The 27,577-nt window shown below is 44.2% G+C and overlaps 1 protein-coding gene across 47 annotated transcripts in view; it reads right to left on the reverse strand.

Annotated features, from left to right (window-relative positions):
• MAP4K4 (mitogen-activated protein kinase kinase kinase kinase 4) overlaps positions 1–27,577 on the reverse strand; it is a 221,182-nt gene that overhangs the window by 117,792 nt on the left and 75,813 nt on the right. For all 47 annotated transcript variants that reach the window (XM_049856285.1, XM_049856273.1, XM_049856274.1 and 44 more), the window contains exon 3: positions 9,044–9,100. In XM_049856285.1, coding sequence (XP_049712242.1) covers positions 9,044–9,100 — 57 coding nt within the window. The remainder of the gene's footprint in view (positions 1–9,043; positions 9,101–27,577) is intronic.

Here is a 27,577-nt window from a genome sequence, read left to right on the forward strand (position 1 = left end):
TAAGTCAATTGGCAAAATAATTCTATTATGAAATCATTCTGCATCCCAATTTGAAATGTGGCGTCTGGGGTCTTAAATGCTAACAAGCAGCCATCTAAGATGCAGCAATTGGTCTCAACCCACCTGGAGCAAAGGAAAATGAAGAACACCAAGCCCACATGACAACTAAGAGCCCAAGAGACAGAAAGGGCCACATGAACCAGAGACCTACATCATCCTGAGACCAGAAGAACTAGTTGGTGCCCGGCCACAATCGATGACTGCCCTGACAGGGAGCTCAGCAGAGGACCCCTGAGGGAGCAGGAGAGCAGTGGGATGCAGACCCCAAATTCTCATAAGAAGACCAAACTTAATGGTCTGACTGAGACTGGAGGAATCCCGGCGGTCATGCTCTCCAGACCTTCTGTTGACACAGGACAGGAACCATCCCTGAAGACAACTCATCAGACATGAAAGGGACTGGTCAGCGGGTGGGAGAGAGACGCTGATGAAGAGTGAGCTAATTATATCAGGTGTACACTTGAGATTGTGTTGGCAACTCTTGTCTGGAGGGGGGATGGGAGGATAGAGAGAGAGGGAAGCCGGCAAAATTGTCAAGAAAGGAGAGACTGAAAGGGCTGACTCAAGACGGGGAGAGTAAGTGGGAGTAGGGAGTGAGATGTATGTAAACTTATATGTGACAGACTGATTGGATTTGTAAACGTTCACTTGAAGCTTAATAAAAGTTATTATAAAAAAAAAAAAATATCAGATCACTTCACTCACTCTACACTTTCCCAGCCAAGTTATCTTCTTTATCACTGAATAAATCTATTATCTAGTCAATTAAAATATATACACAGGCACACACACACACATATATATATATATGTGTGTGTGTGTGTGTGTCACAAACAGCACACAGGTTAATCTAGCTCATTTATAAAACTCTATGTTTATATTACTCTTTCTCAGGCATTCTCATTGGGGGTGATTCTGCCCCCACAGGTATGAAAAGTGGTTCTTAGAGGTGGCGGGGGGGGGGTACTACACTTCTCCGTATAAAGCTAACACACACACACACAGTACAATAAACAGATAGATAAACAGCCTATCTGTGGTACTAAAATTTCACTGGCAGGAAACAATTAAAAACAGTGCTATCAAGTCGTTTCTGACTCACAGCGACTCTATGCAACGCCCCATAGGGTTTAGGGGGGAAAAATGTCTAAGTGGCTCCTTACAGAAGCAATATAAAAAAAAAATTGAGAAATACCACTATATTCTAGAGACACAGTGAACTATTAGTTCTGAAAACATGACTATATTTTTAATTAAAATAAACCAGAATGTAATTGCTTTCTCATGGATTTTAAGAGCTTTTCTGCAATGAGTCGTCTTATAAAAATATACCACAAGAATAAGTACAACTTGTGACTTTTACTCAATCTACAGAAAGACTGAGTAAGGACATAATCAAAACGGGAAGTTAAGAATCTAAGGTAAATTCATTTAAATCAGGTTAGACGTCACCTATGGCAAGAAAACGTCCAATAAAGAAACTCAGCGTCCCTCATACCCGGCCCCTAAGTTTCTCTCATTAGCTAAGACAGAGGGGGGAGTTCACTCAGAATGTGTAATTAGAAATAATGGCATAAAAGGTAAAAAGCAGAAGAGGAGAAGGCCGAAAAGAGGGTAAAACTGCCTCATAGGGCTTTCAAGGCTGTAATCTTTATGGGAGCAGATCGCCAGGTCTTCCTCTGGCAGCGCAGCTGGTGCGTTCAAATCACCGACCTTCTGGTTAGCAGCCACGCGCTTAGCCACTGCCACCACCAGGGCTCCTTAGAAATACGGAAGTAAAAGGTAAAAAGCAGAAGAGGACGAGGTGAGAGAGAATACAGAGGAGGAAAAAGAGAGTAACACTCTCAAACCTGACAGCTGAACACGACCTCGTAGTTGCACTGCGGCTCACCCTGACAACCCCGAGTGAGGCTATGGTGAGTCTGTCAGAGCCATGGAGGACTGCGTGGCACAACACAGGAGCAGGAGGCAGGTGCCACCAGAGCCTGAAACTGAACAAGTCTGTAGTAAGACCAGAAGCATTTAACGGGCCGCCTGGGAACAAAAGGATGGAACAATAGGTCACAAAGCCCAGTGAGCTCTTGCTCCCTTCCTTTTGTTCACAGTTTCAGTCTAGACAGGAACAGCACATTCATTACAATGTGCTCCTCTCCAACTGAAAAAGCGGTAAAATGGTTAGGACTTCAGGCACCTGTGCAGGGCTGGGCTTTGCCACTGCAATGTACTTGCTTAGCTCCCTGTTGTTACAGCACACACTCCCCAAGAGTTTAGGTAAATCATCTGGATGACAAAACCAAAAAAACCAAACCCACTGCCATCGAGTCGATTCCGACTCCTAGCGACCCCATAGGACAGAGCGGAACTGCCCCGTAGAGTTTCCAAGGAGCGCCTGGCGGATTTGAACTACCGACCTTTTGGTTAGCAGCTGTAGCACTTAATCACTACGCCACCAGGGTTGCCTCTGGATGACAAGACCACCTTATTCCCAAACCTTGCTATGCAATTTCGGTTCCTACATTTCTGTTTGTTATTGCACTGCTGTTAAGGATTGAATTGTGTCCCCCAAAACTGTGTATCAATTTGGGTAGGCCATGATTCCCAGCACTGTATGGCTGCCCACCATTTTGCCATCTGATGTACTTATCCTATGTGTTGTAAACCCTAACCTCTATGACGTTGTCAATGAGGCAGGATTAGGGGCAGCTATGTTAAGGAGCCAGGATTCAATCTAAAGGATTAGGTTGTATCTTGAGTCAATCTCTTCTGAGATATAAAAGAGAAGTGAGCAGAGACGAGAGGGCCCTCATTACCACCAAGCAAGAAGTGCCAGGACTGGAGCATGTCCTTTGGACCCAGGAGTCCTTGTGCTGAGAAGCTCTTAGACCAGGGGAAGATTGATTACAAGGACCTCCCCCAACAGCCAACAGGGGGAGAAAGACTTCCCCTGGAGCTGGTGCCCTGAATTCAGGCTTCTAACCTCCTTCTTGTTGTTGTTAGGTGCTGTCGAGTCGGTTCCAACTCATAAGGACCCTATGCACATCAGAACTTAACACTGCCCAGTCCTGCACCATCCTTACAATCATTGTTATGGTTGAGCTCATTGTTGCAGCCACTGTCAATCCACCTCGTTGAGGGTCTTCCTCTTTTCCGCTGATGCTGTACTCTGCCAAGCATGATGTCCTTCTCCAGGGACTGATCCCTCCTGACATGTCCAAAGTATATAAGACACAGTCTTGCCATCCTTGCCTCTAAGGAGCATTCTGGATGCACTTCTTCCAAGACAGATTTGTTCGTTCTTTTGGCAGTCCATGGTGTATTCAATATTCTTCGCCAACAGCACAATTCAAAGGCGTCAATTCTTCTTCGGTCTTCCTTATTCATTGTTCAGCTTTCACATGCATATGATGCGATTGAAAATACCATGGCTTGGGTCAGGAGCAAGCACCTTAGTCTTCAAGGTGACACCTTTGCTCTTCAACACTTTAAAGAGGTCCTTTGCAGCAGATTTACCCAATGGAATATGTCTTTTAATTTCCTGACTGCTGCTTCCACGGCTGTTGATTGTGGATCCAAGTAAAATGAAATCCTTGACAACTTCAATCTTTTCTCCGTTTATCATGATGTTGCTCACTGGTCCAGTTGTGAGGATTTTTGTTTTCTGTATGTTGAGGTGCAATCCATACTGAAGGCTATGGTCTCTGATCTTCATTAGTAAGTGCTTCAAGTCCTCTTCACTTTCAGCAAGCAAGGTTGTGTCATCTGCATAATAGGTTGTTAATGAGTCTTCCTCCAATCCTGATGCCCCGTTCTTCTTCATATAGTTCAGCTTCTCACATTATTTGCTCAGTATACAGATTGACTAGGTATGGTGAAAGAATACAACCCTGATGCACACCTTTCCTGACTTTAAACCAATCAGTATCCCCTTGTTCTGTCCGAACAACTGCCTCTTGATCTATGTAAAGTTTCCTCAGGAGCACAATTAAGTGTTCTGGAATTCCCATTCTTCTAACCTCCCAGACAGACTGTGGGAAAATAAATTTCTCTATGTTAAAGCCATCCACTTGAGATATTTCTGCTATAGCAGCACTAGATAACTAAGACAGTTGTCATCCTGATGATTTACCTAAGTTTGAGAAATTGTTCTTCAAAATGAATACTTTTTCATATAGTTTTGACTTTTGAACCTTATAGATGATTTACATATTCAAACATTACATTCAATCAGGGGGAAAGAGAAAACCCTGTAATTGAATCAAAACTGAAACTAGCTACATAGCAAACTGACAAACCATCCAGAGAAAAGAATTATTTCAGGAAACTTCTGAACACAGAACTCTGACTTTAAGCCCTTAACCAAGTCTAAAGACAAGAACTTCAGAGAAACCTTCAGCTTCATGCCATACCTACTGTAAGCACTAACACTGTTATTTTAACTCTGAAATGATTTTATGTTCACTGAAGGATAAGGCAAGTAAGTAAATGCATTATTTTATTTAGAACAAAGACTTTTCAATCTAGAAAAAAATTGAAGGAAATATTATACATATTAAGGAAAAACCCTGATTTTTAAAAAATACATTTCCTAGCTTCGTGCACTGAAAGGACTTAGAAGCATAACACCCTAGTAACAACAAGCACATTTAGCATCCAGATAAACCCAAAGCCATTGCCGTGGGGTTGAAACCGACTCACAGCAACCCTACAGGACAGAGTAGAGCTGCCCCATACGGTTTCCAAGGAGCGGCTGGTGGATTTGATCTGCCGACCTTCTGGTTAGCGGCAGAGCTCTTAACCACTGCACCCCAGGGCTCCAGTACTCAGATACTGGTTTCTAAATACATTATCACTAAGAGAAACTAAGCGTCCTCAGAGGAATAGATTCCAAGCTCTGACAGGTGAGCTTCAAACACGGAGTTGTGCCTGAAAACAAGGAAGTACTCAAAAACTACTTAGGGCTCAGGCCAAAAGAACACAGAAGCCGGTCTGAAAGAGCTCCCAATGGTCAGTTTGATACAATTTGATCTGATGATAGCCATCATAAATATAGTTTATTTTTGAAAAATGAAGAAAAGAAGAAGAGGGGCATGGTTAGGCAAGAAAGGAAATTTCTTTACACACTGATGCTGACCAATAAAGACAGAAGGAAAGAGAGAATTTGAAAATCACCATTTTGCAACCTCTAATTTTTTTTTTTAAAATAATAACTCAGGCAAGGACCTTCAAATGAGTGCCAACACCACTAGCTGAAAGGTTGCTGGTAAAAAGAATACTTCACACAGTGCCAAGTATTACCCTAGGGATTATTTACCATTTCTAAAGCCAATAATGTACCTTGAAAGTACCACACCCTAGCAGTGACCAAGTTCATCGGGCCATCAAACTTGGCTTCACTAATAATGGGACAACTAGAATTGATATGGCCTCTACGTGGTGCAATGTGAAGTGCCTAACACCTCCAATAAGGCAGTGTTGTCAAAAATATTCAATCAGTATCTGACCAGTTTCTCGACCATATTTCCAGTAGAAAGGAAATACAGGAGAAATGGGTAAGAGTTAAAGTGTAACACGAAGAAGCTATCAGACAAATCCAGAATGTGGGACATTTTATAAAACAATTGGTTGGACTCTTCCAAGAGTCAACCTCTTTAAAAAATAAATGTATGACTCAAAAAAAAAAGTAGCGATGAAAATGTTCTTGGCACAAGACTGACCACCAGGTGAAATTCCAGAATTATTGTCCTACATGGAATTTCAGTAACTGTATTTTTATGTAAATAACACACATCTTCACGTTTGTTTGCTAGTTCTGCCCTCCCCCTGTAGTATTTGAACACATCCTTAACTGCTGTTTAACCCTTCCCAAAACCAATCAGATAAATTACATGCTTTCTTTCAAAAGAGGCCTTCAAAATCCTAAGGAATGTCAATTTTTATAAACTGTTAGTCTGAGAAGAACTATACAGAGATTTTCACATGTCTCCCATTAATTTCCTACACCGGTCCCTGTTGCCTTACCCCAGAGTGAAATCTGAATTCTCAGTTGGTTTTGCTTCCCAAGGTTCATGTCATCAAGTGAAGCAGGTGAAGTGGGCCCACGTTTTCCGCGCCCACATGCAGCCCAGCTCTACAGCGGATTCAATCAGAGCTGCTGCTTGGCTCTCAGCTGAGAGAGAAGAGCAGCCACTCCAGCCACTTCCCACACCCACTGCTCTTCTTATCTGTAGCCCAAAGAATAACTAGTAGCCTGGTAATTGCCTCTTCAATGCAGCTAAAAAGCAGGCTCAAGAGTCAAGAAAGCCGGTGATTTTTTTCCCCCAAGAATAAGCATTCACACCTTTTGCTCCTGAAACCAAATTGAGTGAAGAAACCGTGCAGAATCCGGCTCTCATCAAGAGAACCCTTCCCAACAGCCTCTCCTGCTGCAAAATCAATCTCCCTTCCACCAGCCTGCTCCCGGGTCGCACCCGAACCAATGCCTAGGACGTTGTAAGAGCTGAGAAGTCCTTGATAAGGAGGGGCAGCAAGAGCGTGTCTCCTAGGGCCAGGCTGTACCAGGTTCTCTCTCCATAACCCATACTTGCTCTGGGTCCCGACTGTGCCTCAAGCTACAGCAGAGGTTACTGCACGAAAACAGGGCACAAGAGACACTGCTGAGAGGCCAATATGTAAATGGATGACTGGTTCTAAAGACTTGCCATCTGGTTTTCCTTTTACCTGAATACATGAATTCTACATAATTGTTTTTAAAGTAGCCCTGCAAATATTTTTTATCATGCATTTGTCCAACGTTGCCTGATTTTTCAGGCAAGGAAATAACTCTTGCATACAACTGAACAAAAGTGGAACACAAAAGCATCCGTTACATATAAAGTATGTGTGCATTTCATAGGTATGCTCATACCAAAACCCAAACCAAACCCAGTGCCGTCGAGTCAATTCTGACTCACAGCAACCCTACAGGACAGAGTAGAATTGCCCCATAGTTTCCAAGGAGCGCCTGGCAGATTCGAACTGCCAACCCCTTGGTTAGCAGCTGTAGCACTTAACCCCTATGCCACCGGGATTTCCGGTATGCTCACAGATGACTGAAATACAGCAAAGCACCTACAATGGTTGTTACAAGGTGGTGAAGTATGAGGATTTTACTTTTTCTCCATAATTTCCTATATTTTACACTTTTATAAGGAATCATGTATTGCATGATCAGAGCCAGGCTCGGAGGAAGAAGGCCTCTACAGAGAAGACAAACCCCGTTTAGATGCCACTTGAGATGTAAAAGGAAATATCCTGGCTGACCACCAACAGCTGGCTCAGCAAGGCCAGCATAGGCTGCAGGACACCATGAGGAAAGAAACTGAACTCTCAGGACTTCCAAACGCTTCATCAAATTCCCAAAACTTTTACGTCAAGTGTGACAGTAAACACATCAGGAAGTGTTTTTAGTAAAGGGGCAAAGAATACGGGCTCCAGTTGCACCGTTTCTCTATGAGGCGCTGGCAATGCACACAAGAGCGGGAAGGGAGACTTTGGTATGAAGATGTCAGTCATTCCTTTAACGGAGGCAACACTTCATAAGTAACTCAACTATTTTAAAGTACAGCAAGATGAAAAAAATAATAAACTACAGCAAGTTGAAATTTGCTGCTCCTTCACCATCCTTTAAAAATAATCTTAAAAATACTATTTAACTGGGAAAGCATCCAATTTTCTGCTGAGTTGCACATCAAGATAGGATCACTGTGGTGCACCAGAACAGTCCATATCAAAGTATGTTATGAGAACCTTTTGGCCATTCAACCAAACAATGGTATTTTTTCATTATAAAGTTTCCATTAGCCTCTATGACAGAGAAAAAAGAGCAGGCACCTCATAAAATGTCACATCTTCAAATATTTGTACAAAGCGCCACGAGCTGTCCTGTAGTCTAAAGACTACAATGTTTTCTGATTCTTACCAACAAATACCAAGGAAGAAAAGGACATTATGGAAGTGAGCTTGCAAGCTGGAGATGATCAGACTGTTAGAGACAAAGAAGAGAACAAGGCAGAGAGAGATCTTACCCCATTACTCAACTGTACACCTGAAACAGGTATAGCCATTAGGCCCCTCTGAAGACTCCAGGCTTGGGGAAATTATGGTTTAATTTGAAAGGTTAACCCAATTTCCAAGGCTGCTGGTTGTTCCTAGAGTCTGTACCATATGATGTTGAACCCTTTTCATAATTAGGCAAGTTAGATGCAATCATGAGAGCATATAGTAAAATTTCAGATAAAAATAATTGAAAATAAGATGGATTTAGTTCATTGTAATCTATGGCTATTTAAAAATAATTACGGACTTATGCACACACACACACACACACTCTTTGTCTGGCTTAATTTCTGCTCTTTCCCATCTAAAAGCTGCCAGCAAATCCTCCCGCAACCATCTCAAGAACTATTTTTTGCTACTAAATTTTGCCAACAATCTGCTCAGCATTCTAGCAGATGTTTCTGTTTTCGAACCTCTGGGAACTTCGCTGGATCTGTTTTCCTTCCCCGTGTTAAAAATAAAAGAAATGGCACAAACGTGGCCTAATACCCCAGAGACGCCTTTCTCAACCCCCACCCCTCAACCTCCCAATTCACGTGACCTTTGTGGTCCCTACTCAATTCTTTTCCATTAGAGAAGATGTTTCCAATTATGGTCCATTATGTTGCCAAGGATGACATCACTCAGATGTGTCTTTTAAAAGGAAACGCTACTGATTCTTAGTTACTTGGGACCATCTGCAACAATTTAAGTCAAACCGTCTCTGGATCTTATGAACTACAGTATCACAGGAGGGCAATTTGCTTCTAAACAGACTTTTCCAAACAGAACAATACTCTTACGGGTGGGTATGTGTGCACACACGTGCATGTGTGTACACAGAGGGAGAGAGGGGCCCCTTGTATTTTATCTAACGATTTATTTAAAAACTCTTGCAACCCAACCTTACCTCAGTAACATCCATAACTTTGATGGCCGCCAGCTGACCGGTTTTAACATGTCGACCCTGAAAGAACAGAGAAGAGAAAAATGAATTGGTGCCAAAGCTTTGCACAATCATCAGTAGAGCAGAATGTTTGAAGCTTCCAACGAATCACGTCGCTCCTGCACTTCTCTCAGACTAACAAAAAGCGATGATGAAATAGTCTCGTGCTCTTCAAGGGAACAATATGGCTTGTGATGCCAGCGCACCGCACTTCATAAACAAGACGATTATCAGAACAAATGAGTTCTGATTAGGCGTGAATTCCCCCTTTCTTTCACAGGTTTAATTTACATACCATTTCTCAAGCCAAGCAACTTAAACACTGACTTCAATAGATCAGATTGGCCACGCTTGCTTTCTTAACATTCTACATCAGGGGAAAAAAATGATGCCAAAAAAACCCAACCTCAGATATTTATTCTCATTGTCATAAATGAATAACAGCAGCTATGGCCCCTCAGTGTACTCTTATTATCCATTACTTGATTTTACAGGAGTTATACAGAGATCTTCTTTGAAGCTTTCTTGTCTTAATGTAGGAGACAAGAATAATTATTTAGAAAAAGGGGGAAGTGAATGGGGTAACAGCTACATTATAATTCCAGATCTAGGACCTGAACACATTTAATCCATTTATATCAGTAGGTATGTCAAACAAATGTGATGCCTTCTCTCACCCAGCTGAGGACTGTTGGATTTCGTTACTGTCAGCCTGTAATGTGTCAGCCCTTCTTGGTAATGCCCTACTGGACATTCTCACACCATAACAAAGAGCCACCGGAGTACAATCTACTTAAGGACTTTATGAAAAATGGGTCTTCCGCAATCCATGTAAAACAGAAAGAACTTTCTTATATTTTCCAAGAAACTGTCTCTCTTATAGTCTTATGAGGACAGACCTGTGAACTTTAAAACTTCAAACCTGAGGAAAGCTCTATCCATTTCTTTCTACAGAGCTAATGTAGGAACTCAAGTTACAACCTGGACACAGTAACTCCAGGAAAATGACACTGTATTACAATTTTGTTTCAATTATGTGTGGAGAGGGCAGGATGGAGACCAGCAATGGCCTAGCAGATGACCAGCGGGCACTGCGTGACAACTTACTACGCAGTAAACCGGGACAAGTAACAGCCACGGGCCAAGAACCTTATTGGACAACTCATCTACCTGCACACATGCCATCACCTCTGCTGCCTCCCACGTGCACTGCCTTCCCAGTCTTTGAGAGTAATTCCCAGTTTTCAAGAGTAATGCTGCCACGTGGTGTCGGTGCCACCTCCCAGATCTGCAGTTCAGTTCACAGCTCTGCTGCTGAGCAAGGTGCCAGGGAACTCTGCCTTCCTGCCCTTTCAGCTATTTCCCAACTACCGTTCCACAAGTATGCTTCAAGAACTGGTAGGTTTCCATGCCCCTTCCACCATGCCCAGCCTCAGCTGACCTGAACAACTGCACCCCATTATCACGCCTTCTCTAACATCCCTTAGAGTCCTGAGTAAGAGTCTGGCACTATTTCACCACTCACCGATGGGTAACCTATAAGCTAGAAAGAAAAAAAAAGTATCCTGTTTTTACACAGCATGCAAAATTACCTAAGAAGTTATTTGACGTTTTAGAAGCTACATCCTGGATATACGCAGAGTTAGATACTACTATGGTCTTTTTGGAGCCCTGGTGGTGCAGTGGGTAAAAAACTCTGACTGCTAACCAAAAGGTCAGCAGATCAAACCCACCAGCCACTCCTTGGAAGCCTTATGGGGCAGTTCTACTCTGTAGTATAGGGCTGCTATAAATGGGAATCGACTCAATGACAACGGGTTAAGTTTTTTTGTTTCTTTGTTTCTTTCTTAGCTCCCCAAATTAGGTCATTTTAAATTTAAATCAGAAAATTGTCTAAGAATTCTCCCTCCTTCCTTTCTAAGAAATAAGACAATTGGTTCCTCTACCATCTGATCGCCGTATCTCCTTGTGAGCCATGTTTCTGAGATCACTGAAGACCCAATGTGTTCAGTTGCCTTTAACTCCTTTCCAGAATAAGGCAGGTAAGAAACAGAGTACATGGAGCATCAGCCATCATGCTTGGCACATAGCAGGCATTCAACTGAGCTTCCTCCTCTCCCCGCCCCTCCAGGGGCATTCCACGCTGGTTCCTGCCCCTTTCTCCCTAATTTAGCTTGCCACTACCTTAAACCTTACTCAGTTTAGGCCCATTCCTAGTTTTCAAAAGGCATGGCCAATAGGGAGAGAATACTGGGGTGGGGCGTGGGGGTATTAAAAGCAATGTACTTCCCTAATTATTTTAAAAAGCAAATCTTTACATTGAAACTAACAGAAATAATCATCTATTTGCTGAGATGGGCCATCTTTGAGGTAAAGTAACCAAAATGGCCAGCAGAGTAACCAGAGGTGAAAAACTCAAGTTGGGACTGAATGTACTGAATTTTAATAGGTATGTTTTAAATGTGAACTAAAACAGGCTACATCAAGAGTTATAAAAAGGGTAAAGATCTGTGATTTCCTCAACACTGTCCAACAGAGAATCATTTAATGACGCCCCCCGCCTCAAGGTGGGCTACAAGTTTAGCCTGAGCCCCCACCCCATGAGAGCCCCTAACTACACACCCCGCAGGCCTCACCTACACATGGGCCCCTCCACACTGCTTACCGAGCAGATGAAGACAAAACACCCGTGATCGTAACCGAGCCGCAAGGAGCTGGGGACGTAAGCATACAGGAAAAGCCCTCCACTCAAGTTTGAGGCTATCCATCAATTATACTGTCCTATTTTAACCTATGTAACGTTTCTTACAGGCCCCCGGGTGATGCAAAACAGTTAAGAGGGTCAGCTGGTAACCCTGGGAAAATAGGTCTGGTGTTTTGGCTGCTAACCAAAAGGTTGCCAGTTCAAATCCACCAGGCATTCCTTAGAAACCCTATGGGGCAGTTCTACTCTGTCCTATAGGGTTGCTATGAGTCAAAATCAACTCGATGGCAATGGGCTTGGTTTTGTGTTTTTTTTTTTTTTTTTTTTTTTTTGGTTCTACTTCAAAAAAAAATCAGCCACTGAAAACCTTACAGAGCACAGTTGTACTGACATACATGGGTCCCAAGAGGCGGAACTGGCTTGAGAGGAATTGGTTTAACATTTCTTAAATGCTGCTTCCTACAGTCTGCTCATTACAGACAAACAACAGGACGACCTTCTCTCACCTAACCCTAGGCTTCGCACACAGCGTCACTGAAACACCCAGCCTGGGCGTGGAAAGCTAATCATCTATTTTTAACTTAATAGTCAGAGGACCTTTTCCCCCTTTTATCATCCATTCTTAAAGTACCCTGTTAAACGACTGGGTTAATGTTAAATGCACATATTTTAACATCCATTTATAAACTTTACTCTTCTATCTTACTATCTACATTTCTTCGTCCAGGTCTCTCAGCCAGGGTTATGAAATGCCAGAAGGCAGAGATAAAGGGTCCTGGCAGGCCTGGCGGCACGGTGGTTAAGAGCTCAGGCTGCTAACCAAAAGGCTAGCAGTTCAAATCTACCAGCTGCTCCTTGGAAATCCCACGGGGCAGTTCTATTCTGTCCTACAGGGTCGCTATGAGCCGGAATCAACTCTACAGTAACAGGAATATAAACACTAATACACTTAGTGACATTTACTGATGAAAGATCCCCAAATACTACTCACATCTATTTTCTCAAACGTCTGAAAACCCGTGAGGACAGCGAAGCAGGCCACCGCCCTACTCTACAGATGAGGAATCCTGATTGAACTTTATCCTTCAATTATCCGCCTGAGGTACAAGGGCAGGAAGGCCCCTTTTCCTCAGGGATCACGTCAAATGCAAGCAATGGACCCCACTGTTCCTACCAACATGTCAACTTCCTGCTATCAAGGCGCTTTGCTTTTAAAGAGCTTAAATTATTTCTCCTCTGTGATCTCAAGGAGTTGGCACCACAGCCAAATTTACAATTTTTACTCTAATCGATACTGTTTCAGGGAAAGTTATATGGCAGCAACTGTGAACCAGCTCACACGAACCAGAATCACCCCCTCCAGCAGAGTAGCCGTTGTGGCATTTGATTCATTTTTCGTCTTTAAATACATTTTTCTTTTTTCAAAGGAAAACGTAAACTATTTTTGGCAAAGGTCCAAGTTAATGAAACTACCCTAATTTTCAACACAAGTCAAAACTGCCAGCTTGCACTTGCAAATATGCAATTTATAACCAAGTTCTATGTTCCAAGAAAAATCAAGCCACATCACAGTTTTTAAATGTAGGGCACTGTGGCTGCCTGTCTGTCTGCCCCTACTAAAGTCTATCCCAAACCCACAGAGCAGTGCAGTGGTAGAAAGAACTGCATTTAAGGAAGCTTTCAAATCCCAAGAGAAAAAGTCAACAACGAAAACTTCCCTATCTTCTTAATTTTTCTATTGTCACCAAGTACTAGGTAATTAACTCATAATCTTTACTGAGATCCCAACAGCGCCGTTAAAATATGGTTCGTTATGTTTACCGAGAAGCAAATTCTGGTGACCTCCTTCACATTAAGAGGAAAGCTGGAGGGGGTGGGAATGAATCAAAGGAATGGAAGAGTCCGATCCTGATGACTCCAACCCTAATTGTCCAACATCAACTACCCAGTCAGAAAACCTGACCACCCTTCCTGCACCTTGTCCTCCAAGCTCCACTGGCCATCTCCTTGTTACGAATGGTACCCCGACCTCATGCCTTAACAAGAAAACGCGCTGCAAACGACAGCGTCTTTTCTGTTTATAGCACTTCCTATTTAAATCTCACCTTTCTTCACAGAATCAGAAAGCTTTTGGTACTCATTCGCCCTGACAGAGAACAGACAGACAGAGTATTAGAGATGACAATTCTATTAAGTTTATGATACTATGGAAGGTAAGTCAACATACAATTTAGGAATATCATGTTTTCTTCCCTTGGCAGCCCAGGGTGGGCGCGCCTACACCCTAAACTCCAGCCAGCACGGCACCTGTGGCACCTGGGGTGCAGGGCACCGTGACTGCCCCATTCTTGGGACATTCAGTGAACAAGTGCTTTAGACACTCTCTCATTTATTCCTCACACAACCCAACGTAAGTATCATTACTCCCATTTTATAAATGGAGAAACCGTGGCATGAGCTAGCCAAGAGTCACTTGTTCCCTACACCAGGCTGTGGAACTTTCAAATAGAAATCACCACAAGTGTTCCGCTTAGCCAACTTACATAGGAACTGCCAAGTACAATATTCAAAAGCGTAAGTATATTCAGTGATTGTAACCAAACACAGCAGCAGAGTAACTGGTAATAAAACTGACATTCAATTCCTGGCTTTTCCCTCCTATGAAAAATCAGAAAGAGCCGAACAAAGAACATCTTCATCGACATCCGGGGATTCCAAAGGCTTCTTTAGAGAAACCAGGAGGCAGGTTTGAGGAGATTCAGAGCCATGCACATATGGCTTTCTGCAAACTGACACAAGGAAGGTGTGGTTTGCTGCTTCCTTTATCTCATCATAAATGTTCTTTCAATAAATAGTAGGAGATCAAAATACTTCCTTCTGCTGTGTTAAATCTGAAACAATTTTTTTTAGAGATAATCTGCCTTAATATTGTCTGAAACAGGAAAAAAAAAAAAAAAAGAAGAAGAGGACAAACCCTTTGCTGTTAAGCTGATTCTGACTCATGGTGACCCCACGTATTAGAGTAATGGCTCCATAAGGTTTTCTTGGCTGTAATCTTTACAGGAACAGATCACCAGGCCTTTCTTCCATGGTACCTCTGGGTGGCCTTGAACTGCCAACTTTTTGGTTAGTAGTTGAACACAAACCATTGTACCACCCAGAACCAAAACCAAAACCAAACCCATTGCCATCAAGTCAATGCCAACTCATAGGGGCCCTATAGGACAGAGCAGAACTGCTCCATAGGGTTTTTAAAACTATAAATCTTTACAGAGGCAGACTGCCACATCCTTCCCCAGCTAAGTAGCTGGCGGGTTTGAACCACCAACCTTTGGGTTAGCAGCCAAGTATTTGAGCACTGTGCCAACCAGGGCTCCTTTCATACCTGGGACCTCCAAAATTCTCTAAATGCTGTGTATTTACTTAACTGCAACACCTATTCACGTAAATATCTGTCAGCTGAAGACCGACTACATTCACTATACTATACCTATACTGCATATATTATTACACCTACACTGCAAAGGGCTCCTGCCTTCAGGGAGCTTGTAATTTAAAAAACCAAAAACCAAACACATTGCCATCGAATCGATTCTGACTTATAGTGACCCTGTCATTTAGAGGGGTGTTTAAAAAAAATGCCCACAAGAAGGGCATTAAAGGTAGTAGAGAAGGATTGCACTCTACAGAATAAAGAACTGGGGGAAACTGCAAAAGGAGCTGTTAGGGCAAACATCACTAGCGGGCCAGTGGTGTGGGCCCCGGGGCAGAGTGAAGCTGGGCCCCCAAGGATTGCCTTAATGGCCATGAAGATCATCAAAAGTCAGGACGTGGATCCCTCCAGCTCTGAGCTGCAAAGATACCTGGGCCAGCCCCAGAAGGTGAGAGGCATACAGGTCGTGGCAGGCCAGGAGGAAAAAGGAAGAACACAACGATTCACCCGTGACTAGCAGCGGTGTCACAAAACCCCGTCACCTCTCTCCAGACATGCAAGGGCAAGAGCACCTTTGCCAACACTGCCCTGGACCAGGAGGACGCCAGGCTCCCTCTGTGAGAAGGAAGAGGGCATTTCGTCACGGTGAGAAATGCCTATTACTGCTGCCTATTACATGGCAAGAAGTGCCTATTACAACCCACCTGGTTGCTTCTCCTTGTCCATCCACCTCGGAAGCTTTATTCCTTGTTTGTTGGCTTAAGAGTGTTAGCACTGTGGATTTAAGAGGTTTGTGGGGTGAGGGGTGTTATGTTTTTCTATTAAGCAAGTCAAGTTCAGTTACAAAAGTCACTCATTTTCGCCCGGGATGTGCTGACTTACAGGCTCCATCCTAGACCCAAACCTGAGAGTTCTGTGAATGGGGTACAGCTGTCATCCACAACTTTCTAAGCCAGCCTCTCTACAGATTCTTTCGCACTCTCAAGTGTGGGAGTCACTTTGCCAAACTTCAACGAAAAGGCCCACACTCGAGCTCTCTTACCGTCTCTGACTATACAGTACATATTATAATAATGTACGCATCCACTGTCTTAGCTACTGTTTGCGCGTGTGAAGGTTAGATTTATAACAATTATAATAAATGTCGATTTATGTTATTCATCAATGCATATAACTTACATTCTGAAATGCTGAGGAGCTCAAAGGACAGGCAAGCCCAATTAAACAAAATAGCTTATTTTATAGCTGAGAAACTATAGCCCAAGAGACCAAGAAGGACACACAGCTAGTGGCTAAGCCAAGCCGGGTGCTAATTATCTCACCAGAATTTTTCACCCGTATCGCTCAGCTTAACTTAACACTTCCAACCCACCCCCCCTCCCCTTTCCAAATGTCCTTCTTTATACCAGCCAATATGGAACCCACGTGGCTATTCGGTGAATAGCATGAGATCAGCACTAGGGAAACCACTGACCACTCTTTCTATTGTTCTACATCCACCCATCCTAAAGGCAAAGACCAGCCTAACCGGTTCTGCCCTGGAAACCCAGAAACCACAGCCTCTTTCCTAAGCGCTCTCTTCCAGGAAGTGTCTGCGGAAAAATCCAAAAATCAACCAAAGAGGGACGGCATAGCAGCCAGGCGGCACCCCGTGCGCCATCTAAGATAACTAACCATGTAATTAGCTTGGGAGACAGACAGCTCAGACCACTTCACAAACATCCCAGTCTTCCAAACATCTCCCTCCGACAGAACAGGAATTATGGCACCAGGATGTCATCACACTCCTCCAAAACCGAAAGGAGTTTGGGGTGAGCAGGCTCATATTTTGACACATTTCATCCTCGTAGCTACTTTACGAGGTACCACAGCCAGCATCTGCTCGTCTGCTTCTCCCTTCTGTGTTCCGCCATGCCTCTCGTCTATTACACGTTGCTGCTGTTAACTGCTGTCTAGTAGATTCAGGCTCACGGGCTCATACAGGGTGGTGTATGCCACTAGCAATCATGATGTGGACCAGCGAAAAGAAGAAAGCAGGAATATGTATATGTTATGAGATTAGTCCAGACCTGCAATTTAATAAGAAGAGAGTGCTTCTAGTCCCAAAAGAGTTGAAAATTAAAGGCCTCGATATAGAATTATGCCTTCCTTAGGTCTAAGTGGAGCCCTGGTGGCACAGTGGTTAAGAGCTGAGATGCTAACCGAAAGGTCGGCAGTTGGAACCCACCAGCCGCTCCCTGGAAACCCTATGGGGCAGCTCTACTCTGTCTTATGGGGTCGCTATGAGTTGGCATCGATTCAATGGCAACGGGTTTGGTTTTTAGGTCTAAGCTACCTTATCTGGAATAACACTCCCTTTTTTTTTTTTAAGAAAAGTATGCCTCAATAGCACGGCATAAAAAAGAAAACCAAACCACTGCTGTTGAGTCAATTCCGACTCATAGCGACCCTATAGGACAGAGTAGAACTGCCCCATAGAGTTTCCAAGGAGCACCTGGAGGATTCAAACTGCCGACCCTTTGGTTAGCAGCTGTAGCACTTAACTACGTAGGCTTAACTTCCACCAAGAAGGAAGCCAAATGGACAGCACTGCAGCACCTCAACTGCCTAATACCACCCTACTCCCCAAATAAATAGCAGAGCTGAGTCTGCAGAGAGCTAAAAGTAAAGCAATCTATGTATCATATTTTTAAGGGACTCATCTGGATGAAAACCCTTCTAGACTCCGAAGACCTGAGTACATTAAAGACACTCTTCATAATGGCTCAGGGAAATCATTATGGACATCAATTACTCTCCTGTCCTTGCAAGTAAATGACAGCCTCAGGGAACATTACGTCAGGCAGTAAATACGCTGACTCCCACACAGGACCCAGCATCTGGGCTTCTGCATTCTTGTTCTGCTGTGTTCTAAGCTGACCAGGGGTTGGGGGGAGCCAGCTTCCAGGTAAGTGAGGCATCACTGCTGCAAAAACCACCTCTATGTTGAGAAGCAGGACACAGAACGAGAGGATGCTGGAGAAGAAACATGGCAGAGAGGGTTTATGAATAATTCATCCCTTCAAAAGGGGGAGTGGCTTACCTGCTGGGGCAGTAGGTGGGGGGGACAGCTGATTCTTAAAGAGATATGATGAAGAAGCGGCATTACTATAAACCCAGTGCCCCTCCCAAGGGAGGTAACAGCCCTGCTGTGAGCCAGCATCTGCGCTACGATAATAAGTTTGATGAACTATGTTTTAAGAGGGAGACTGACAAATTCTCTTATCCTGGGGAAAAAAAAAAATCTGTTCTGAAAGACAAAGAATTAGCATATCCATTCTCCCGTTAACATTAAAAGGCAATACTTCATAGCAAACACCTAAAACAATAGAGAACTCACACTCTGCAAGCAGCGGTCAGTGATGATTATTACAACTTTTCTCTACTCACTTGAAAAACCCAACTGAACTTCAGATGCAACAATTTTAGTCTAAAACAAAACAAAAGAAAATTCAGTAGCAGGAAAAATACCAAGTCCAGTACTACGGCCAAACATACGCATACTTATTCTTCTATTTTAGACACTAAGAGTTATGACACGCCACATTCAACAGCTAAGTAATAGGTCTATCTGGTAACGTGAGACCTGAAATTCAATCAGGTGACCCTGTCAAGATCCATTAAGAATAAACACTATACCACTGGAAGTACCTGAACTCAGCACTGGATAAAAGGTGACTGAGCGATGGGAGACCCACACACAACCCACGAAACAGGAATCCCCTCTTCAGCTCTCTCAGCAAGAACTGCACATAAAACTCATCTTTTCATACCCATTCACTCTCTGAAGCTGCTAAAAATAACGAGTTTATCTTTGTTTTCTCTACTTTTCTACATTATCGGCATCTTCCATGGTGAAAAATTGACGTTAAGAGAGGGAGAAAAAAGAAATTTTCTTTATATCCTTTATTTCACATATTAAGGTATTTAAACACTGCATGATGGTAACCAAAAGGGCCACTGCAACCCCACAACTCCATCACACACTAGGTGGGTGAACTCGGCCAGTTCTTACCCTTTCCTGGACCACATTTTCCTTCCCCGGAAAATGGTGATAACGACAACATTCCACCACACGGCCTGTTAACTACAGAAAATAGCACTGAAGCGGCGGTCCTAGAGCCGGGAGACAGCACTCCCGGGGGTGGTTCAGTAGTGGTAGCAATAACACCAAATCACAGTATCTGAGAGACCAGCTTTAAAATTAGCAGAGGGCAGCCCTCTAAGTGCAAATCTTTCAAAGATCAAACTACCATGGATGAGTGTTTCCTTCCAATGTGACAGATCTTCAAGCGAAAAAAATATATGAACCTCCTAGTTATACAAGCAACTCGGCAGCTACGAGTCTGGCTTTTTTTGGTTTTAGTTACACAAGCTTGATCACAAAATCGTGTCTTCACTTAGATTTCAAATAAAATATATAACCAAAATTATCTCCTTGGCACCCCTACTAATGAACCACTCCTATAATTACTATGGAAACCCTGGTGGTGTAGCGGTTAAATGCTACGGCCGCTAACCAAAAGGTCAGCAGTTCAAATCCACCAGGTGCTCCTTGGAAACTCTATAGGGCAGTTCTACTCTGTCCTATAGGGTCGCTATGAGTCGGAATCAACTCGACAGCAATGGATTTAGTTTTTGTTTATAATCATTATAAGTAACCCTTGTGAGGCCCTTAGCTGGTAACTGAAAGGTCAGCAATTCGAACTCACCACCCGTTCCAAGGGAGAAAGATGTGGCAATCTGCTTCCCTGAAGATTCACAGCCTTGGAAACCCTATGGGGCAGTTCAAGTCTGTTCTACAGGGTCGCTGTGAGTTGGAATCAACTCAATGGCAATAGGTACTTATTAAAAGATACGGTATATTTCCTGGCTCACTTAAAACCAAGACATATGCCACATTTTATTATATTATTACAAAATCAGTAATCCGCACTTACCGACATCATTCTCAGCCTGAACTTCCTCATTCTTCAACCTTGCCTTGGCAAGCACTAGGTGTAGGGTGAGCATATGTCCCTACTCCAGAGCAAGGAATCATGTATTTTTATCTATTTATTTTTTTTGTATACACACAACTTTTTAATTTCTCCAATGAAAAGGGAAGAATGAATCTGGAAGGAGCTATTTATTACTGAGTAGTGATCTAATGAATGGAACCTCCTGACCGACCATTTGGGGAACCCAACGTTGCATGATGAAAACAACAGACACGGGTTAAAATATACCAACCAACGTGAAGCCACAGCAGACGGTGCTGGAAACTAAGAGTCCTATAAGTGTCTATTACCCTAGGAGGCATCATAAACAGAATAAAACAATTAATTTTAATAAAAAATAAACCTATTTTAATGGTTAATGATTTTCACAGAACAAAAGACAGAGAATTCTGTGGGTTCCCTACCTCCTTCCATCACTAACCCCTCCCTCAAAGGCGTTTCCCTGTATTTCCTCTCCCGTGACACCATGGGGTACACTTGGTTTTTAGAATTACACCCACAGCATAATCCCAGTATCATTTCAGGCACCGTTAAAGCCCTCCAATGGAACTCTTTCATTGGCTTAGAGAAAAAAGCTGAAGTTCTCAGACACATATCAAAAGGCGAGAGAGCACGTGATGAAAGGGATTCTGACTCCATTCTGGGCTCCTGATCCACTATGGTCCCCTCCTGCTCGCCACCAACCCAACCTTCAATTAAAGTTTTCAAATTGTTCCTTATTTCTTTCTCAGCACAAGAAGCTGACTCTAAAATAATGCTGTCCCTTGAACCCAGGTATGTTTACACTCTTCCTATAAAAGTCAAACTACAACTGCTTTAGGTGAAGGGAAAGACAACACTCAATACACGGAAGGTCAGCTCAATTGGACTGGATCAAAAGCAAAGAAGTTTCCGGGATAAAATGAAAGCTTCAAAGGTCAGCGGAGCAAGGGCGGGGGTCTGGGGAACATGGTTTGCGGGGACTTCTAAGTCAATTGGCAAAATAATTCTATTATGAAATCATTCTGCATCCCACTTTGAAATGTGGCGTCTGGGGTCTTAAATGCTAACAAGCGGCCATCTAAGATGCATCAATTGGTCTCAACCCACCTGGAGCAAAGGAAAATGAAGAACACCAAGGTCACACGACAACTAAGAGCCCAAGAGACAGAAAGGGCCACATGAACCAGAGACCTACATCATCCTGAGACCAGAAGAACTAGATGGTGCCCGGCCACAATCGATGACTGCCCTGACAGGGAGCACAGCAGAGAACCCCTGAGGGAGCAGGAGATCAGTGGGATGCAGACCCCAAATTCTCATAAAAAGACCAAACTTAATGGTCTGACTGAGACTGGAGGAATCCCGGCGGCCATGCTCCCTAGACCTTCTGTTGGCACAGGACAGGAACCATCCCCGAAGACAACTCATCAGACATGAAAGGGACTGGTCAGCGGGTGGGAGAGAGACGCTGATGAAGAGTGAGCTAATTATATCAGGTGGACACTTGAGAGTGTGTTGGCAACTCTTGTCTGGAGGGGGGATGGGAGGATAGAGAGAGAGGGAAGCTGGCAAAATTGTCACGAAAGGAGAGACTGAAAGGGCTGACTCAAGAGGGGGAGAGCAAGTGGGAGTAGGGAGTGAGATGTACGTAAACTTATATGTGACAGACTGATGGGATTTGTAAACGTTTACTTGAAGCTTAATAAAAGTTAATAAAAAAAAAAAGTCAAACTACAAGCAGCTTTGTGTCTCCCCGAACTGTTTCTAACTACAAGGACAATTAAGCAGGTTTCTGATCCTGAACTACCTCTGTTGGTGTGCTGGCCCTGGCACACCCGAGGAGACATAATCCTTCCCTGATGTTGTCTCTGCCAGAAATACTTTTTCCTTCTGGTATTCAGGGTCTATATGCAACTCTTAGTTCGCCTGTGCTGAATATTCATATTTCATTCATTAACCATAACTCCACCATTCCACCCCCAAAAGACAGGCAGAAGAGAAAAGCCACCTTCCGTTTCCCTTCCAGGTTCCATCTGATTAAAAAATGCTTTGCTGTCAAGTCAATTCCGACTCCTAGCAACCCTGTGGTATCCCTTAACACAAACAATGCACCCATCCCATGCTACCAAGTAAAGTTTTCAAAGTCAAAGCACCTTTAAGCAAACTCATACATACCATGTCCATTAAAATTTAACTTAGTCAAAAGAAAAAACTGTCTTAAAAGGTATTTCCACAGAAGATACGGAGAGCTCCTGCCTCAACATCTGAAAAAGAAACTCCCTTCTCAAAGCATTTTTTGTTGAAAGCACGATCTACTATGAAGAATTGCACTATAATAAAAACAGACAGGTTTCCACCGTTTTTATATAGCCTTACCTTTTAGAGTTGTACAAACCCATTATCACTTCCTCAGAACAAGACTCACAATGAAAGACTTTGAGGACAAGCAAATACAATAAAAGAGCAGTTTTATAGCTTTTCTAAGGCTTTAATCCTAAACCAAAAAGAAAACCAAGCCCACTGGAGTCAAGTCAATTTTGACTCGTAGCAACCCTATAGGACAGAGTAGAACTGTCCCGCAGAGTTTCCAAAGAGTGCCATCTGGATTCGAATGGCCGAGCTTTTGGTTAGCAGCCATAGCTCTTAACCACTGCACCACCAGGGTTTCCAAGGTGCTGATAAAGTGAGTGATCTAACCACCCTCCCTCATCTCTCTATATGATGAGGCCCTAAAATAACCACATTACAAAACTAAATGAACAGGCTATGGGAAAACTGGATGAAATTCATGCTTCCCTCTCTTCTTCAGTTCCTACTTCTCCTACATCCTGCCAATGAATAAACCTCCTCTCCCAACCCACAAAGGAAGGGGCTATAAAGACACACCTCTGTGTTTACTCTTTCAACATATATTTTTAATATTTGTTTATTTACCGTACCTGGTACAAAAATGTGTACACACACTTTAAGGCATAAAACATGAATTCCTCACAACAACCACACAAAGAAAAACAGCGTTTCTATTTTGCAGTCCTACGTGTTTCGTTCTGTTGTGCACAGGGTCGCTATGAGTCGGAACCGCCTCGATGGCACCTAACAACAACAACAAGTGGCCAAGTGGTGAAGCGTTTGGCTGCTCACCAGAGGGTGAGCAGTCTGAATCCACCAGCCGCTCCTTGGAAACCCTATGGGGCAGTTCTACACTGTCCTATAGGGTCGCTATGAGTCTGGATCAACTCGATAGCAATGGGCTTGGTGTTCTGATTATTTTGCAGAAGAGAAGTGGAGGTTTTGTGAGATCAGAAAACGGGGGGGGGGGGGAGGGGGAGGGGCGCAAGGGAGAGGAAGACCTGGCTTCAAAGCTGTCAGTACCTAAAGCCCCGATTTGGGTCAGCACCAAATTCCGCACCTTACAGGCTACTGTGATTTAACAGTCTAAGGTCTGAGTTCCAGAACCTCCCCCACCCCACTCAGTCACTGACAACAGCCTAAGGGTGAAAGACCGTTGCTGTTATTGGCCATGAGTAGCTCCCCTTCCCTACTCATGGCAACCCCATGCACAAAGGGATAATGATTATGATCCCTATTATGATCCATAGGGTTTTCGCTGGCTGATCCACAGAAGTAGCTCCCCAGGCCTTTCCTCCTAGTCAGTCTTAGTCTGGGAGCTCTGCTGAAGCTTGTTCTGCATCCCAACAGCACACATGCCTTGGCTGACGGACAGGCGGTGGCTGCCCGTGGGAGCACTGGCTAGGAGTGGAACCCGAGTCTCCTGCACAGAAGGTGAGAATTCTCCCAGTGAACCACAACTGCCCCACGGACAGAAGACAGGATGGAAACACTGTGAACAAGGAGCATCTGTGGGCAGTCAAGGGTACACCCCCTTCACATAACTTTATCTGCCCTTCCCCGCATGCCACCTGAGGCAGTGGGAAGCTTCTAGAGAACTGTTTTCTTAAGGCCCCCTCCCCTCAACTCCTCCTAAACCCACTGCCACGGGCTGAACTGTTGCCCAAAAATATCTGTCCACTTGGCTAGGTCATGATTCCCAGTATCATACGACCGTCTACCATTTTGTCACCTGATGTGATTTCCCTACGTGTTGTAAATCTTATCACTGTGATGTAATGAGGTGGATTAGTGGCAGTTATACTGATGAGGTCTATAAGGTTAGTGTCTTAGGCCAATCTCTTTTGAGATATAAAAGACAAAAGCACACAAAGAGACATGGGGACCTCATGCCACCAAGAAACCAGCACCGGGAGCAAAGTGCATCCTCTGGACCTAAGGGTCCTGCGCTGAGATGCTCCCAGACCAAGGGGAGATTGATGACATGGACCTTCCTCCAGAGCCCACAAAGAAAGTCTTCCCCAGGAGCTGACGCCCTAAATTTGGACTTCAGGCCTACCAGAATGTGAGAGAATAAATTTCTCTTTGTTAAAGCTGTCCGCTTGTGGTATTTCCGTTAGAGCACTACTAAATGACTACGACACCCACCTCCAGCCAATCACAGACTCAGTCCACAAGGCTCTGCATTGCAACCAAGGTGCCCTGAAAAATCTGGCACCTGCCAAGGCATCACCCCAAAGCACTGACCACCACCACCCCAGCGGAGGCACCACCTACCTATAAGCTGCCCACTCTGCAGAAGCCTAAGAACCCCGTCAGGGTCTGGGCAAAGCTTGGGACTATCAGTGTAAAGGGAAATGAGGTGGAAAATGACAAAGGAGAAAGAACTAAGACTTCAAAACTACCCAGGGGATCCAAAGCAGTGGCCCCCACACACACCGTGCTGGTCAAGCAAGTCACAGATAACTGAATGTGAGCGCCCAGAAATCCACGTAACTGCCTGATTAGCTGGGGGTGGTAGGGGAAACGCCCAGCGCTGCTCCTTGCTTCGCCGGGATACAAACCATGTCAATCAGCCCAAATCCACCAGTTTCCTTTCGCCAAGCCCCTGATGAGACAAAGTTTGCCAATGACTTGCTATCTAAGGAAGTCACTCTCTTCATCCTACAGCCACAAGCATCCAAAATTACCCTACAGAACTGTGTGGAGAAAGAGAACACTAGCTTGAAACTCTTCAAGCCACAAGTATACTAAATCCATGATATTAAAAGTAAGATGGAATTTAAAAAAAAATTTTTTTAATTGTTCTTTAGGTAGTTCGAGACCTGGTGGCACAGTGGTTAAGTTCAGCCGCTAACCAAGAGGTTGGCAGTTCGAATTCACCAGCCACTCCTTGGTAACCCTACAGGGCAGTTCTACTTTGCCCTATAGGGTCACTATGAGCCAGGATCACCTCGATGGCAGCAGGTTTGGTTTTTTTCAGTTTTGGGTCTGGACACTAGGGTTACAACAGCGAACAAAGCAGAAGGTTGTACTTTCATTCTGGGGCGGGGCACAGTGACAAACAAAGGGGCACACTTGTTACAGCTATGCCTACATTCTTCTCATGGTTAAAAAAAAAAAAAAAAAAGCTACAGGGATCACCTTAGTGGAGCAGAGAAGAGGGCGTCCCAGGAGCGGAGGTTGCTATTTTAAGCTGGGTGGTCAGGGAGCCTCTCTGACACCCTGTCATTTGGGCAGAGGGCCGATGGGTGTGATGAGTGACTTGCCTTGCCACTTAGAACCTTATGAGCCGGAAATAATCTACACGGAAAAGCTCACGAGGCACGAAGGGTGGGCCCCACTTGCTGCTCCGCTGCCTCGGCCGCGCATTCTCCCCGGCTGCTTGCAGGCAGCCAGTCATTCCGTTCAAGCTTCAACAACAGTGAAACACTAAGCTCCCTCTTTGTTGAAGACAGACACAGCCACCTACCCAAAGGACACCCCAGTGCAAGGTGTCTTGGGGGGAAAAGGCATCACCCGGGATATTCAAAGAGCAGGGGACCCTCTCTCTGGGCACATTCTCAGTGCTGGCCACCTCCTCGTGCAGGGTTCAAGCTTGAGTGACAGAGAGAGCTGCAATAGGCAAATCCACAGCCTCGGGCTGGAAACAGCTGCAAGGCTCCTCCATTCGTGCCTGACTTCACATCTGCTCTTTCCCAGAGAACGTGGGTCATTTTTCAAGCAAACCTCAGACTCTAAGTTAGGGCCTGGAGCCTCCATTGGTACAACCTGGCTACAATTTTCTATTAAGCCCTGAAAACAAATCCTTCTTTCTTTAACAACAATAATCATGGGAAATGGGGGGAAAATTTAATTTAAAAATAAATCATGGTGTGCATTGCTGACTATTAATGATTGCCCTGTGGCTACCTGGGCTGTAGGGTTACAAAATTCAAGTACTGAACAATATGAAGGAAAGTCAATTAACAGAACAATATTAAAAACAGCCCCCTCAAGCCCAGGAAGGCCCTCCAGCAACTTGCCACAGCCCTGGACGCTCAGAGTACACGCATGCGCCCTCGCAGGCAAGGACCAAGCACCCGTGACTGGAGTCTAAAATAGTCTCCATGTGCTGCAATGGTTCTTCAAACCCAGCTGACAGTCACTGGAGAGAGTCTTGCTGTTGTTGCTGGGTGTTCTTTATTGTGTGTCTCATTACACGTGCGTGGGCCTCGCCCAGACCTACTGGATCAAAGTTCCCAGCAGTGGGGCCTGAGCAACTGTATTTCTTAACTGCCCCCAGATAGTAATGCAGAATAACTACCACCATGGCTCCATGGGGAGTAACCTCAGAAAGAGTCTAGTACGTACCACCAAAACCCACATCCTCAATAAAAACTGGTACGCACCCCCTTCCAAACACCGCCACCTGGGTCACCTGTGAATAAGTTACGCATCACATGGCAGCTATCACATGGTCGTTACCTCCCGGACATGTACAACACACAGGTGTGGCCCTGACAGCGTGGGAGAAGGCCAACAGCAGACACTACATAACTAACACACCAACAGAGACACTGGCTGTTAAGCGTCCCATCTTCTTTCCCCCGTCACCAAGGTGACCAGATTAATGTGTCATCCAAACAGGACACCTGAGATTGAATGCGGCGCTGATAATAATTATGCCTGGACAACAGGTGTGAACCAGGGCTGCTGTGGGTGAAGAGAAGGTAGGGTCACCCCTCCCTTCATCGTGCTTCAAGAACTTTCATTTTATGGGGAAAAAAAAAACAGACGGCAAATCATGAATTATTAGATTCTAAGTTCTCACAGGCAGTGACAGCAGCATCCCCAGCACCTAACCCAGTGCCTGGCACACAGCAGACCCTCATTAAATGTGTCTTCAGTGAATAATGAGGACTCTTAATGAAGGCTGAGTTGGGAGTAGCAGGTGCTTGTGTGATCAATCTGTTCTTTAAAAACAATCTCATATAGGAGATGGTGTCGTT

This window comes from Elephas maximus, chromosome 17 (genome assembly GCF_024166365.1).
Source record: "Elephas maximus indicus isolate mEleMax1 chromosome 17, mEleMax1 primary haplotype, whole genome shotgun sequence".
In the NCBI taxonomy this organism is placed as follows: domain Eukaryota; kingdom Metazoa; phylum Chordata; class Mammalia; order Proboscidea; family Elephantidae; genus Elephas; species Elephas maximus.